The sequence below is a fragment of the Oncorhynchus clarkii genome, chromosome 26 (assembly GCF_045791955.1).
Source record: "Oncorhynchus clarkii lewisi isolate Uvic-CL-2024 chromosome 26, UVic_Ocla_1.0, whole genome shotgun sequence".
NCBI classification, from domain to species: domain Eukaryota; kingdom Metazoa; phylum Chordata; class Actinopteri; order Salmoniformes; family Salmonidae; genus Oncorhynchus; species Oncorhynchus clarkii.
In genome coordinates this window covers 39,556,193-39,568,429 of record NC_092172.1, presented here as the reverse complement: position 1 = coordinate 39,568,429, position 12,237 = coordinate 39,556,193, and the positions used below count along the sequence as shown (strand labels likewise).

Below are 12,237 nucleotides of genomic sequence, written 5' to 3'. Positions count from 1 at the left end.
AAGGTCAGGGATTAAACGGGAGGAATAGAGGGCCAGGGAGTAAACGGGAGAATAGAGGGCCAGGGAGTAAACGGGAGAATAGAGGGCCAGGGAGTAAACGGGAGAATAGAGGGCCAGGGAGTAAACGGGAGAATAGAGGGCCAGGGATTAAACGGGAGAATAGAGGGCCAGGGATTAAACGGGAGGAAAAGAAGGTCAGGGGGTAAACGGGAGGAAAAGAAGGTCAGGGATTAAACGGGAGGAATAGAGGGCCAGGGAGTAAACGGGAGAATAGAGGGCCAGGGAGTAAACGGGAGAATAGAGGGCCAGGGAGTAAACGGGAGAATAGAGGGCCAGGGAGTAAACGGGAGAATAGAGGGCCAGGGAGTAAACGGGAGAATAGAGGGCCAGGGAGTAAACGGGAGAATAGAGGGCCAGGGGGTAAACGGGAGAAAGCGGGTCAGGGGGTAAACGGGAGAAAGCGGGTCAGGGGGTAAACGGGAGAAAGCGGGTCAGGGGGTAAACGGGAGAAAGCGGGTCAGGGAGTAAACGGTAAACAGTGTTAGTCATGTTTGCAGTAGTGTAGATATTATCCTTTTCACGATGATGATCATGACGGGTATTTGATAGCTTCGCTGCCTTAACAGTCCCTTATGGGTTGTTGGATCCCATAATGTGAAAATGCTCTTCAAGAACTTGTCGTCCTGCTGCCTCAGAGTTTTTACGGGTCTAAGGTTTCTGCACCCAGAATGCTGATCTAGCCGATAGGGTTAGCCAGCATCAATTTACAGAGTTATTTTCTCTGGCTCCATAATACACTCTTTCACATCACCCTTCTCCAAGCCTCTCCAAACCTGCTCGTACCCCGACCTACTGCGCTTTCCCTCCCTTCACACGCTCTCTCCATCTCTCAACGCAGGTTCCACCTCTCTGCAACCAGGGGCCACCTGGACTGTCTCAATCTCATCCTGGGCCACAGCGTTGACCTCACGGCCACTGATGCCACCGGTGAGAGAAAGACAGATGAAGTTCATGGTTATACATTTACATGTAGTTTAATGCCTGTCCATACCATAACCCCACTGCCACCATGGGGCACTCTGTTCACAATGTTGATATCAATGTTGATATAAAACCGCTTGCCCGCACAATGCCATACACGTGGTCTGCGGCTGTGAGGCCGGTTGGACATACTGCATAATTCTCTAAAACGATGTTGGAAGCAGCTTATGGTAGAGAAATGAACATTAAATTATCTGGCAACCGTTCTGGTGGACATTTCTGCAGTCAGCATGCTAATTGTACACTCCCTCAAAACATGAGACACCTGTGGCATTGTGTGACAAAACTGCACATGTTAGTGGCCCTTTATTGTCCCCAGCACAAGGTACACCTGTGTAATGATAATGCTGTTTAATCAGCTTCTTGATATGCCACATCTGCCAGGTGGATGGATTATCTTGGCAAAGGAGAAATGCTCACTAAGAGGGATGTAACCAAATTTGTGCAAATCATTTGAGAGAAATAAGATTTTTGTGCGTATGGAACATTTCTGGGATGTTTTATTTCAGCTCATGAAACATGGGACCAACACATGACATGTTGCGTTTATATTTTTGCTCAGTGTAGATTATGGAAGATATTGATTTTGTGTATTGCTGATCTCTTGAGTTGTTTTCTTGCAGGTAAAAACGCCCTTCATCTAGCTTCCAGAAACGGCCAGTCGCTTTGTGTGCAGAAGCTATTGCAGGTACAGTCACTTAAAACAACGGCCTCCATTCACATTAACTTACCTGTGTTATCTGTGCATCATGAAACGGACATCTGACCGAAATGTGCCGCAACATGTACTTTTGGGGCTTAGTTGCCAGGTGTCAGGGGTGGTTTCAGATTAAATCTAGTCCGGGACTAAAATACCAAAATTACCAAAAGTATGTGGACACCCTTTCAAATGAGTGGATTCAGCTATTTCGGCCACACCCGTTGCTGACAGGTGTATAAAATAGAGTGCGTAGTCATGCAATCTGGGGCGGCAGGGTAGCCGAGTGGTTAGAGCGTTGGACTAGTAACCGGAAGGTTGCAAGTTCAAACCCCCGAGCTGACAAGGTACAAATCTGTCGTTCTGCCCCTGAACAAGGCAGTTAACCCACTGTTCCTAGGCCGTCATTGAAAATAAGAATTTGTTCTTAACTGACTTGCCTAGTTAAATAAAGGTAAAATAAAAATAAAAAAATCTCCATAGACAAACATTGACAATAGAGTTTCCCGTATTTGAAGAGGTCTTTGAGCTATTTCAATTTCATCGTGGTATCGTCATAGGATGCCACCTTTCCACAAGTTAGTTCATCATATTTCTGCTCTGCTAGAGCTGCCTTGGTCAACTGTAAGTGCTGTCATTGTGAAGTGGAAAAATATAAGATCAACAACGGCTCAGCTGCGAAGTGGTAGGCAACACAAGTTCACAGAAGGACTGTCGAGTGCTGAAGGACACATCGCCTAAAAATCACCTGTCCTCGGATTGCAACATTCCCTACCAAGTTCCAAGCTGCCTCTGGAAGCACAATAACTGTTTTTCGGGAACTTCATGAAATGGGTTTCCATGGCCGAGCAGCCGCACAAGCCTAAGATCACCACGCGCAATGCCAAGCATCAGCTGGAGTGGTGTAAATCTCGCCTCCATTGGACTCTGGAGCAATGGAAACTCTCTGGAGTGATGAATCACGCTTCACCATCTGGCAGTCCGACGGACAAATCTGTGTTTGGTGGATGCCAGGAGAACGCTACCTGCCCGAATGCATAGTGACAACTGTAAAGTTTGGTGGAGGAGGAATAATGGTCTTGGACTGTTATTCATGGTTTGGGCTAGTCCCCTTAGTTCCAGTGAAGGGAAATCTTAACGCTACAGCATTCTAGATAATTCTGTGCTTCCAACATTTTGGGAAGTTTCAGCATGATAATGCCCCTGTGTACAAGTAAGGTCCATACAGAAATGTTTAGTGTGTGGAATAACCTTACTGGTCTGCACAGAGCCCTGACCTCAACCCCATCAAACACCTTTGGGATGAATTGGAATGCTGACTGCGAGCCAGGCCTAATCGCCCAAAATCTGTGCTCAACCTCACTAATGCTCTTGTGGCTGAATGGAACCGATGCCCACAGCAATGTTCCAACATCTAGTGGAAAGCCTTCCCAGAAGAGTGGAGGCTAATATAGCAGCAAAACACCATTTTAATGCCCATGATTTTGGAATGAGATGTTTGATGAGCAGGTGTCCACATACTTTTGGCCATGTGGTGAACTGTACATGTCTTGGAAACCAGTCCATAATGTTCAAGGTGCATTACCAATACTTCTCTCTCAGTTATTTGAGGAATAACATTTTGTTGGTTTTACTCGCCAGACATCAGCTGCAGTGATATTAAAACATGTTTGAAATATATTTGATCTGTTTACAGTGACTAAATTGTGCAATTGTAGGCTGAATGGTTGTTGAAGAACGCTGTTTTTGTTTGGCATAGTCCCTGATAGGGCAACAGTAGCCCCTGATAGGGCAACAGTAGCCCCTGATATGGCAACAGTAGCCCCTGATATGGCAACAGTAGTCCCTGATATGGCAACAGTAGCCCCTGATAGGGCAACAGTAGCAGTCTGTTGAGTTGCTATTAATTTATGTGTTTACAATAAGGCCCTGTGTTCAAACAAGCCACCGGCCACATTAAGTGCCGCCCCCCCTGAAAGGAATGGCAGCTTACCAGCGGGGGTGTTGGTCGTGTTGACAAGGCTGCCCTCTCGCAAACCATGCCGTCATCGCGCTTGACATAGCAACCCAACTCCCGGGCCGAGGGGAAAATCCTACTTGCCCCCCGACCCCCACTAGAGGTGTAGAATTCCATGCCCCCCAACCCCTCCCGTAGCTGTTATCTGACCTGGCTACTCGTTTTGGGACCTTGTTGCTAGAGAGAGCAGGGTTTTTCTAGTGGGCCCTGAGAAGGCCCGAGCTAGGAGACCTTAAAGGCCTGCTGTTGGCATTCAGCCTTAAACAGCTCTCTTGGCTGTCAATGCTACAGCATTATTATCAGCCTCTGTCTGACTGACTGTCTCTGTCTGTGTGAGATGATATCACAGTGAACACTACGTCGATAGCCTTACGTGACCCTGCTGCAGAGACTCATCCAATTAGAGATGCAGATGCCAGGAAGATTCTGTCACTTTGATGCCATCCTCAAAGTCGGGACTCGGACTGGGATTGAAACGACTCGTTGTACAGCAAAGCTATACCAAAACATTTCTCCCCTGAATGTTGCCATCCTGTTGTATATTAATAGACCTAAGGGATTGCTCCCACAGAGTCTTCTTTTGAGAGATGCAAGCAGAAATGTAAGAAGAGTTTTGTCAGGGTGAGTGGCTCAGGTTTTTAAGAGGCGTATTAAATTTGAGGATGATTTGTGTGGTTTTGCAGCACAACTGTCCTGTGGGGAATGTGGACTTGCAGGGGAGGACCGCTCTACACGACGCTGGTGAGAAATCGTTTGGATCCTCCTCTCCTCTGTCATTACAGTAGATGCCTTTTACTTCTCTACTTTCTCTAATCTGGTGTAATGAGCTGCCCAAGAGATCCTAATGAACACCGGCAGACAGATGTACACACCAGAGTCGGTACATAGATGTGCTTTGTATTGACGATTGATGACCTAATCCAGTATTACACTGTATGACATTCACTTCACATACTATCATGACAGGTTCCTGATAGATTGATAGGAACATGATAGGTTCCTGATAGATTGATAGGTTCCTGATAGATTCCTGATAGATTCCTGATAGATTGATAGGTTCCTGATAGATTGATAGGTTCCTGATAGATTGATAGGTTCCTGATAGATTGATAGGTTCCTGATAGATTCCTGATAGATAGATAGGTTCCTGATAGATTGAAAGGTTCCTGATAGATTGATAGGTTCCTGATAGATTGATAGAATGATAGGAACATGGTAGAATGATAGGAACATGATGGAATGATAGGAACATGATGGAATAATGGAATCCTGATAGATTGATAGGAACATGATGGAATGATAGGAACATGATAGGATTCTGATAGATTGATAGGAACATGATGGAATGATAGTAACATGATAGGATCCTGATAGATTGATATGATCCTGATAGATTGATAGGAACATGATAGGATCCTGATGGATTGCTAGGAACATGATAGGTTGATAGGAACATGATAGGTTCCTGCTGGATTGCTAGGAACATGATAGGTTGATAGGAACACGATAGATTGATAGGAACATGATAGGTTCCTGATAGATTGATAGGAGCATGGTAGATTGATAGGAACATGATAGGTTCCTGATAGATTGATAGGAGCATGGTAGATTGATAGGAACATGATAGGTTCCTGATAGATTGATAGGAGCATGGTAGATTGATAGGAACATGATAGGTTCCTGATAGATTGATAGGTTCCTGATAGATTGATAGGAACATGATAGGTTCCTGATAGATTGATAGGTTCCTGATAGATTGATAGGAACATGATAGGTTCCTGATAGATTGATAGGTTCCTGATAGATTGATAGGAACATGATAGGTTCCTGATAGATTGATAGGTTCCTGATAGATTAACACGTCTGCTCTTCAGTAATATGATCAGATTTTCTTGAATGTTCTCCACTTCCGATGCTTGAAGAGATTATTTACTCTGATAGAAGTGGCCTGTCAATACTACAGGAGCTCAATATGAGCTGAGAAAAGTCCTTTAAGTCCTTTTACACAAACACCCCATTCTGTCTCTTTGTAGTGCTGTACAACAGCAACCTCCAGTACATTGGAATCACATATAGATTCACCTGTTGCACACATGTTTATCCTTACCGTACCTCTGCATGCGAGATGTAAACGTACCAGGGTGAATGCCTGCTGCACAGGATTCATTTCTCATTACTATACCAGTCCTGTACTGAGCTCTGTGTTCATTACTATACCAGTCCCGTACTGAGCTCTGTGTTCATTACTATACCAGTCCTGTACTGAGCTCTGTGTTCATTACTATACCAGTCCTGTACTGAGCTCTGTGTTCATTACTATACCAGTCCTGTACTGAGCTCTGTGTTCATTACTATACCAGTCCCGTACTGAGCTCTGTGTTCATTACTATACCAGTCCTGTACTGAGCTCTGTGTTCATTACTATACCAGTCCTGTACTGAGCTCTGTGTTCATTACTATACCAGTCCTGTACTGAGCTCTGTGTTCATTACTATACCAGTCCCGTACTGAGCTCTGTGTTCATTACTATACCAGTCCTGTACTGAGCTCTGTGTTCATTACTATACCAGTCCTGTACTGAGCTCTGTGTTCATTACTATACCAGTCCCGTACTGAGCTCTGTGTTCATTACTATGCCAGTCCTGTACTGAGCTCTGTGTTCATTACTATACCAGTCCTGTACTGAGCTCTGTGTTCATTACTATACCAGTCCTGTACTGAGCTCTGTGTTCATTACTATACCAGTCCTGTACTGAGCTCTGTGTTCATTACTATACCAGTCCTGTACTGAGCTCTGTGTTCATTACTATACCAGTCCTGTACTGAGCTCTGTGTTCATTACTATACCAGTCCCGTACTGAGCTCTGTGTTCATTACAATACCAGTCCCCTACTGAGCTCTGTGTTCATTACTATACCAGTCCCGTACTGAGCTCTGTGCTCATTACTATACCAGTCCCGTACTGAGCTCTGTGCTCATTACTATACCAGTCCCCTACTGAGCTCTGTGTTCATTACAATACCAGTCCCGTACTGAGCTCTGTGTTCATTACTATACCAGTCCCCTACTGAGCTCTGTGTTCATTACTATACCAGTCCCATACTGAGCTCTGTGCTCATTACTATACCAGTCCCGTACTGAGCTCTGTGTTCATTACTATACCAGTCCCGTACTGAGCTCTGTGCTCATTACTATACCAGTCCCATACTGAGCTCTGTGTTCATTACTATACCAGTCCCCTACTGAGCTCTGTGTTCATTACTATACCAGTCCCATACTGAGCTCTGTGCTCATTACTATACCAGTCCCGTACTGAGCTGTGTTCATTACTATACGAGTCCTGTACTGAGCTCTGTGTTCATTACTATACCAGTCCCGTACTGAGCTCTGTGTTCATTACTATACCAGTCCCGTACTGAGCTCTGTGTTCATTACTATACCAGTCCCGTACTGAGCTCTGTGTTCATTACTATACCAGTCCCCTACTGAGCTCTGTGTTCATTACTATACCAGTCCCCTACTGAGCTCTGTGTTCATTACTATACCAGTCCCCTATTGAGCTCTGTGTTCATTACTATACCAGTCCCGTACTGTCCCATACTGAGCTCTGTGTTCATTACTATACCAGTCCCGTACTGAGCTCTGTTCATTACTATACCAGTCCCGTACTGAGCTCTGTGTTCATTACTATACCAGTCCCGTACTGAGCTCTGTGTTCATTACTATACCAGTCCCGTACTGAGCTCTGTGTTCATTACTATACCAGTCCCGTACTGAGCTCTGTGTTCATTACTATACCAGTCTCGTACTGAGCTCTGTGTTCATTACTATACCAGTCCCCTACTGTGCTCTGTGTTCATTACTATACCAGTCCCGTACTGAGCTGTGTTCATTACTATACCAGTCCCGTACTGAGCTCTGTGCTCATTACTATACCAGTCCCGTACTGAGCTCTGTTCATTACTATACCAGTCCCGTACTGAGCTCTGTGTTCATTACTATACCAGTCCCGTACTGAGCTGTGTTCATTACTATACCAGTCCCGTACTGAGCTCTGTGTTCATTACTATACCAGTCCCGTACTGAGCTGTGTTCATTACTATACCAGTCCCGTACTGAGCTCTGTACTCATTACTATACCAGTCCCGTACTGAGCTCTGTGTTCATTACTATACCAGTCCCGTACTGAGCTCTGTGCTCATTACTATACCAGTCCCGTACTGAGCTCTGTGTTCATTACTATACCAGTCCCATACTGAGCTCTGTGTTCATTACAATACCAGTCCCGTACTGAGCTCTGTGTTCATTACTATACCAGTCCCATACTGAGCTCTGTGCTCATTACTATACCAGTCCCGTACTGAGCTCTGTGCTCATTACTATACCAGTCCCGTACTGAGCTCTGTGTTCATTACTATACCAGTCCCGTACTGAGCTCTGTGCTCATTACTATACCAGTCCCGTACTGAGCTCTGTGTTCATTACTATACCAGTCCCGTACTGAGCTCTGTGTTCATTACTATAGCAGTCCCGTACTGAGCTCTGTGTTCATTACTATACCAGTCCCGTACTGAGCTCTGTGTTCATTACTATACCAGTCCCGTACTGTCCCGTACTGAGCTCTCTGTTCATTACTATACCAGTCCCGTACTGAGCTCTGTGTTCATTACTATACCAGTCCCCTACTGAGCTCTGTGTTCATTACTATACCAGTCCCCTATTGAGCTCTGTGTTCATTACTATACCAGTCCCGTACTGTCCCATACTGAGCTCTGTGTTCATTACTATACCAGTCCCGTACTGAGCTCTGTTCATTACTATACCAGTCCCGTACTGAGCTCTGTGTTCATTACTATACCAGTCCCGTACTGAGCTCTGTGTTCATTACTATACCAGTCCCGTACTGAGCTCTGTGTTCATTACTATACCAGTCCTGTACTGAGCTCTGTGTTCATTACTATACCAGTCCCGTACTGAGCTCTGTGTTCATTACTATACCAGTCCCGTACTGAGCTCTGTGTTCATTACAATACCAGTCCCCTACTGAGCTCTGTGTTCATTACTATACCAGTCCCGTACTGAGCTGTGTTCATTACTATACCAGTCCCGTACTGAGCTCTGTGCTCATTACTATACCAGTCCCGTACTGAGCTGTGTTCATTACTATACCAGTCCCGTACTGAGCTCTGTGTTCATTACTATACCAGTCCCGTACTGAGCTGTGTTCATTACTATACCAGTCCCGTACTGAGCTCTGTGTTCATTACTATACCAGTCCCGTACTGAGCTGTGTTCATTACTATACCAGTCCCGTACTGAGCTCTGTGTTCATTACTATACCAGTCCCGTACTGAGCTCTGTGTTCATTACTATACCAGTCCCGTACTGAGCTCTGTGCTCATTACTATACCAGTCCCGTACTGAGCTCTGTGTTCATTACTATACCAGTCCCGTACTGAGCTCTGTGTTCATTACTATACCAGTCCCGTACTGAGCTCTGTGTTCATTACAATACCAGCTGAGCTCTGTGTTCATTACTATACCAGTCCCCTACTGAGCTCTGTGTTCATTACTATACCAGTCCCCTACTGATTCCCGTACTGAGCTCTGTGTTCATTACTATACAGTCCCATACTGAGCTCTGTCATTACTATACCAGTCCCATACTGAGCTCTGTGCTCATTACTATACCAGTCCCGTACTGAGCTCTGTGCTCATTACTATACCAGTCCCGTACTGAGCTCTGTGTTCATTACTATACCAGTCCCGTACTGAGCTCTGTGCTCATTACTATACCAGTCCCATACTGAGCTCTGTGTTCATTACTATACCAGTCCCCTACTGAGCTCTGTGTTCATTACTATACCAGTCCCATACTGAGCTCTGTGCTCATTACTATACCAGTCCCGTACTGAGCTGTGTTCATTACTATACGAGTCCTGTACTGAGCTCTGTGTTCATTACTATACCAGTTTCGTACTGAGCTCTGTGTTCATTACTATACCAGTCCCGTACTGAGCTCTGTGTTCATTACTATACCAGTCCCGTACTGAGCTCTGTGTTCATTACTATACCAGTCCCCTACTGAGCTCTGTGTTCATTACTATACCAGTCCCGTACTGTCCCGTACTGAGCTCTGTGTTCATTACTATACCAGTCCCGTACTGAGCTCTGTGTTCATTACTATACCAGTCCCGTACTGAGCTCTGTGTTCATTACTATAGCAGTCCCGTACTGAGCTCTGTGTTCATTACTATACCAGTCCCGTACTGAGCTCTGTGTTCATTACTATACCAGTCCCGTACTGTCCCGTACTGAGCTCTCTGTTCATTACTATACCAGTCCCGTACTGAGCTCTGTGTTCATTACTATACCAGTCCCCTACTGAGCTCTGTGTTCATTACTATACCAGTCCCCTATTGAGCTCTGTGTTCATTACTATACCAGTCCCGTACTGTCCCATACTGAGCTCTGTGTTCATTACTATACCAGTCCCGTACTGAGCTCTGTTCATTACTATACCAGTCCCGTACTGAGCTCTGTGTTCATTACTATACCAGTCCCGTACTGAGCTCTGTGTTCATTACTATACCAGTCCCGTACTGAGCTCTGTGTTCATTACTATACCAGTCCCGTACTGAGCTCTGTGTTCATTACTATACCAGTCCCGTACTGTCCCGTACTGAGCTCTGTGTTCATTACTATACCAGTCCCGTACTGAGCTCTGTGTTCATTACTATACCAGTCCCCTACTGAGCTCTGTGTTCATTACTATACCAGTCCCGTACTGAGCTGTGTTCATTACTATACCAGTCCCGTACTGAGCTCTGTGCTCATTACTATACCAGTCCCGTACTGAGCTCTGTGTTCATTACTATACCAGTCCCGTACTGAGCTCTGTGCTCATTACTATACCAGTCCTGTACTGAGCTCTGTGTTCATTACTATACCAGTCCCGTACTGAGCTCTTTGTTCATTACTATACCAGTCCCGTACTGAGCTCTGTGTTCATTACTATACCAGTCCCCTACTGAGCTCTGTGTTCATTACTATACCAGTCCCGTACTGAGCTGTGTTCATTACTATACCAGTCCCGTACTGAGCTCTGTGCTCATTACTATACCAGTCCCGTACTGAGCTCTGTGTTCATTACTATACCAGTCCCGTACTGAGCTGTGTTCATTACTATACCAGTCCCGTACTGAGCTCTGTGTTCATTACTATACCAGTCCCGTACTGAGCTGTGTTCATTACTATACCAGTCCCGTACTGAGCTCTGTGCTCATTACTATACCAGTCCCGTACTGAGCTGTGTTCATTACTATACCAGTCCCGTACTGAGCTCTGTGTTCATTACTATACCAGTCCCGTACTGAGCTGTGTTCATTACTATACCAGTCCCGTACTGTCCCGTACTGAGCTCTGTGCTCATTACTATACCAGTCCCGTACTGAGCTCTGTGCTCATTACTATACCAGTCCCGTACTGAGCTCTGTGCTCATTACTATACCAGCCCCGTACTGAGCTCTGTGTTCATTACTATACCAGTCCCGTACTGAGCTCTGTGTTCATCATTTTGATGGCAAGAACCTGGAATGATGAAGGCACTGCTGTCCGTTTGCTTGATGATGTGAAATAATGGTTTATTTTTGTGTCCAAGTGATGGCAGGCTGCTCCTCTAGCGTCAAACTACTGTGTGACAGCGGGGCCTCTGTAAACGCAAGTGATTTTGTGAGTATTGTTGTCCAATTCATTCACACCTATGCTGCTCTACATTTATCCTTAACGGACTACTGTAGTAATGAGATAATCATCACAGCCGTGAATCACTAGCTCTGTTGTCCGTGTGTGTGTGTGTGTGTGTGTGTGTGTGTGTGTGTGTGTGTACTGCAGGATGGGCGGACTCCTCTGGTGCTGGCTACCCAGATGTGCCATCCACACATCTGCCGGCTGCTGTTGGAGCGAGGGGCCGACATCGCCATCCGTGACAAACAGAACAAGTAAGCTGGTCCACCCAGGGTCCACAAAGCATCACAGCTAGCTACTAAATTAAATGTATTCAAAGCTTCACTTGTTATTCACTTACAGTGTGTATTGATGGGGTTCAGTTATAGTGTGTATTGATGGGGTTCAGTTATAGTGTGTATTGATGGGGTTCAGTTATAGTGTGTATTGATGGGGTTCAGTTAGTGTGTATTGATGGGGTTCAGTTAGTGTGTATTGATGGGGTTCAGTTAGTGTGTATTGATGGGGTTCAGTTATAGTGTGTATTGATGGGGTTCAGTTATAGTGTGTATTGATGGGGTTCAGTTAGTGTGTATTGATGGGGTTCAGTTAGTGTGTATTGATGGAGTTCAGTTATAGTGTGTATTGATGGGGTTCAGTTATAGTGTGTATTGATGGAGTTCAGTTATAGTGTGTATTGATGGGGTTCAGTTATAGTGTGTATTGATGGGGTTCAGTTAGTGTGTATTGATGGGGT

The 12,237-nt window shown here is 45.2% G+C and overlaps 1 protein-coding gene across 2 annotated transcripts in view; it reads left to right on the top strand.

The window, feature by feature from the left end:
* LOC139384378 (uveal autoantigen with coiled-coil domains and ankyrin repeats protein-like) overlaps window positions 1-12,237 on the top strand; it is an 80,317-nt gene that overhangs the window by 46,041 nt on the left and 22,039 nt on the right. For both annotated transcript variants that reach the window (XM_071129122.1, XM_071129123.1), the window contains exons 3-7: window positions 899-987; window positions 1,665-1,729; window positions 4,439-4,496; window positions 11,416-11,486; window positions 11,649-11,755. In XM_071129122.1, the coding sequence (XP_070985223.1) occupies window positions 899-987; window positions 1,665-1,729; window positions 4,439-4,496; window positions 11,416-11,486; window positions 11,649-11,755 (390 nt within the window). The remainder of the gene's footprint in view (window positions 1-898; window positions 988-1,664; window positions 1,730-4,438; window positions 4,497-11,415; window positions 11,487-11,648; window positions 11,756-12,237) is intronic.